Here is a 2,294-nt window from a genome sequence, read left to right on the forward strand (position 1 = left end):
GGGTTTAGGGTTTGAGGCCGAGGGTTTAGGGTTTAGGGTTTGGGACAGAGCTTTTAGGGCCTAGGGTTTGGAGCTGAGCCTTTAAGGACCAGTGTCTGAACTAAGGGTTTAGGGTTTAGGGCTTGAGACTGAGGGTTAAGTTCTTGAGACTGAGCCTTTAGGGTTTAGGGTTTGAGACTGAAGGCGTAGGGCGTAAGACCGAGGGTTTAGGGTTTAGGGTTTAGGGTTTGGGGTCTGCGCAGGACGGCGGGTGGAGGTCACAGAATTCCGTTTGATAAAGTCTGGCCGCGGGGCGGCTTCAGTCTCCGTGAGTAGACCCTAAACCCTAAACCCTAAACCCTTGCTTTGAGGTCTTAGGCCCTTGCTGTCGTTCCTGTGTTTGGGGCTTTCAGAGTTTAGGGTTTAGGGTTTAGGGTTTGGGGTTTGTGGCCTGCAGCTCAGCTATGTGGACTTGGAGACCCTCAAGAGCGGCGCCCAGACTTTCTCAGTACAGAAGAGGCTTGAGAGTGGGGCTTGGATTAGGGTTTAGGGTTTAGGGTTTAGGGTTTAGGCCTGTTTATCTTTCGCTTCCCCTTAGAGCGCAGGCTTAAGCGCTGAGGGTTTGGGGTTTAGGGTTTAGGTTTTAGGGTTTGGGGCTCAGCCGGGCCGTAGTCTGTGAGCCGTTTTAGTGTCCCCAAACCCCAAACGCTAAAGCCTAAACCCTAAACCCTAAACCCTAAACTCTCCCTTGGGCTCCAGCTGGGCTGCCTCTGGGGTTATTTTTCTTTCCTTTTGTGCTGCTGCTTCTGTCTTATTTTCCCTTCGCCTTTGCTGGAAAGCAGCAACAAATTATTGGCTCCCTTACTCTGCTGCTGCTGCTGCTGCTCTTGCTGCTGCTGCTCCTGCTGCTGCTGCTTGCCCCTACGCGAGCTGCGGCGGGGGCCCCACGGGCGCCCTGCAGCAGCTTGGAGGGGACTCAGGTCTTGCTGCTTCTGCTGCTGCTCCTTTTGCTGCTGCTTCTTTGTGTGTCTTTGCTGTTGGGGCTATCCTGCGCGTTGATTCTGTGTCTCTTTGCTTCCCTCTTTCCAAACCCTAAACCCTTTTTCAGGGTTTAGGGTTTCTCGCTGCTGCAGCCCCAGCGTGGCCTCTGCAAACCCTAAGCAGCAGCTTGCTGCTGCTGTTCCCCAGCTGCTCTCGCTGCTTCGCGTCTCTGTGTCCTTCTGTCTCTTCGATCCCATACATTTATCCAGCCACCTACTTGACCCCCGCTGCTGCTGCTGTTGCTGCTGCTGTTGCTGCTGCTGCTGCTGCAGAAATAGAGCCAGAGAAGACGCTGCTGCAGGTGATGTACGTGGACGTTCCAAATGGGGCTGTGGTTTTGTCCGACCCCAACTACGACGAGGTGAGCTGCTGCTAAGGCACTGTCTCTGGCCCCCTACGCTCTGGCCCCCTAGGGCTTTGGCTTTTGGCCTCTATTGCTGCTTTCTTTTTCTTCTCCTAAAAACTCTCTAAAACTCTTTCAAACTCTTCAAAACTCTTCAAAACAATTAAAAACTATTAAAAACAATTGAAAATTCTTAAAAACTATTTAAAACTCTTTTCTATTTCCCTGCAGGTTATTGTCCCTCTCCGCCTTTTCGGGGGCCCCTCTGTCGCCGAGCACCTTACCCGTAGGCTCTCACCCTCCCAGGGGCCCCCTTGGGCCCCCCCAGGGGCCCCCAAGGCCCCAGGGGCCCCCCAGAGGCCCTTCAAAGGGGCCCGCCAGGCCACCCCAGGGGACCCCCAGGGGCCCCCCAGGGGCCTTCTAGGGGCCCCCCAGGGGCTGCTGACTGAGAGGGCCTTCAGGGGCCCCTCAGAGGAGCATGCTTGGGGGGTGCCCCAGAGGACGCTGGCCTTGGGGCCCCCACCTGAGGGGCCCCCTGAGTGTGGGGCCCCTTGAGGGGCCCCCCGAGTGTGGGGCCCCTCGGGGATAATGAAGCGCAGAAAATGTCACTCTCAGTGCAGTTGCTGCGTGGAAGAGACTGAGGTTTTTGGTGCTGCTGCAGCTCCTGTGTCGTTTGCTGCTGCTGCTGCTGCTTGCTGCGCTACTGCTGCTGCGTTCTGCGCTGCTGCTGCAGCGGAGCTGCAGGTGCCAGTGTGGATGCACGAGGGGGTGCCGGTGAAGGTGCAGCTTCCGTCTTCAATTTTAACAGTTTTGAGGTAACAGTTTTTTTCTTTTGTTTCTTTTTTGGGTTTGTATTATTTGCTGCTCGGGAGACCCCAGGCAGCTTTGGAGGGCCCCCTCGGGGGGCCCCCCAAAGCTGCCTGGGGCCCCC

General features: G+C 56.2%; 1 protein-coding gene across 1 annotated transcript; it reads left to right on the forward strand.

Annotated features, from left to right (window-relative positions):
• Window positions 1-242: 242 nt before the first annotated feature.
• On the forward strand, window positions 243-1,918 carry ETH_00033820 (uncharacterized protein; the record flags this gene model as incomplete). Its single annotated transcript, XM_013380110.1, has 4 exons — window positions 243-307; window positions 437-506; window positions 1,293-1,381; window positions 1,595-1,918. Coding segments are annotated over 4 exons (548 nt in total), but the record flags the coding sequence as incomplete, so codon positions are not given.
• Window positions 1,919-2,294: the final 376 nt, after the last annotated feature.

The sequence above is a fragment of the Eimeria tenella genome, genomic scaffold (genome assembly GCF_000499545.2).
Source record: "Eimeria tenella Houghton genomic scaffold, Eth_scaff4455, whole genome shotgun sequence".
Classification (NCBI taxonomy): Eukaryota; Apicomplexa; class Conoidasida; order Eucoccidiorida; family Eimeriidae; genus Eimeria; species Eimeria tenella.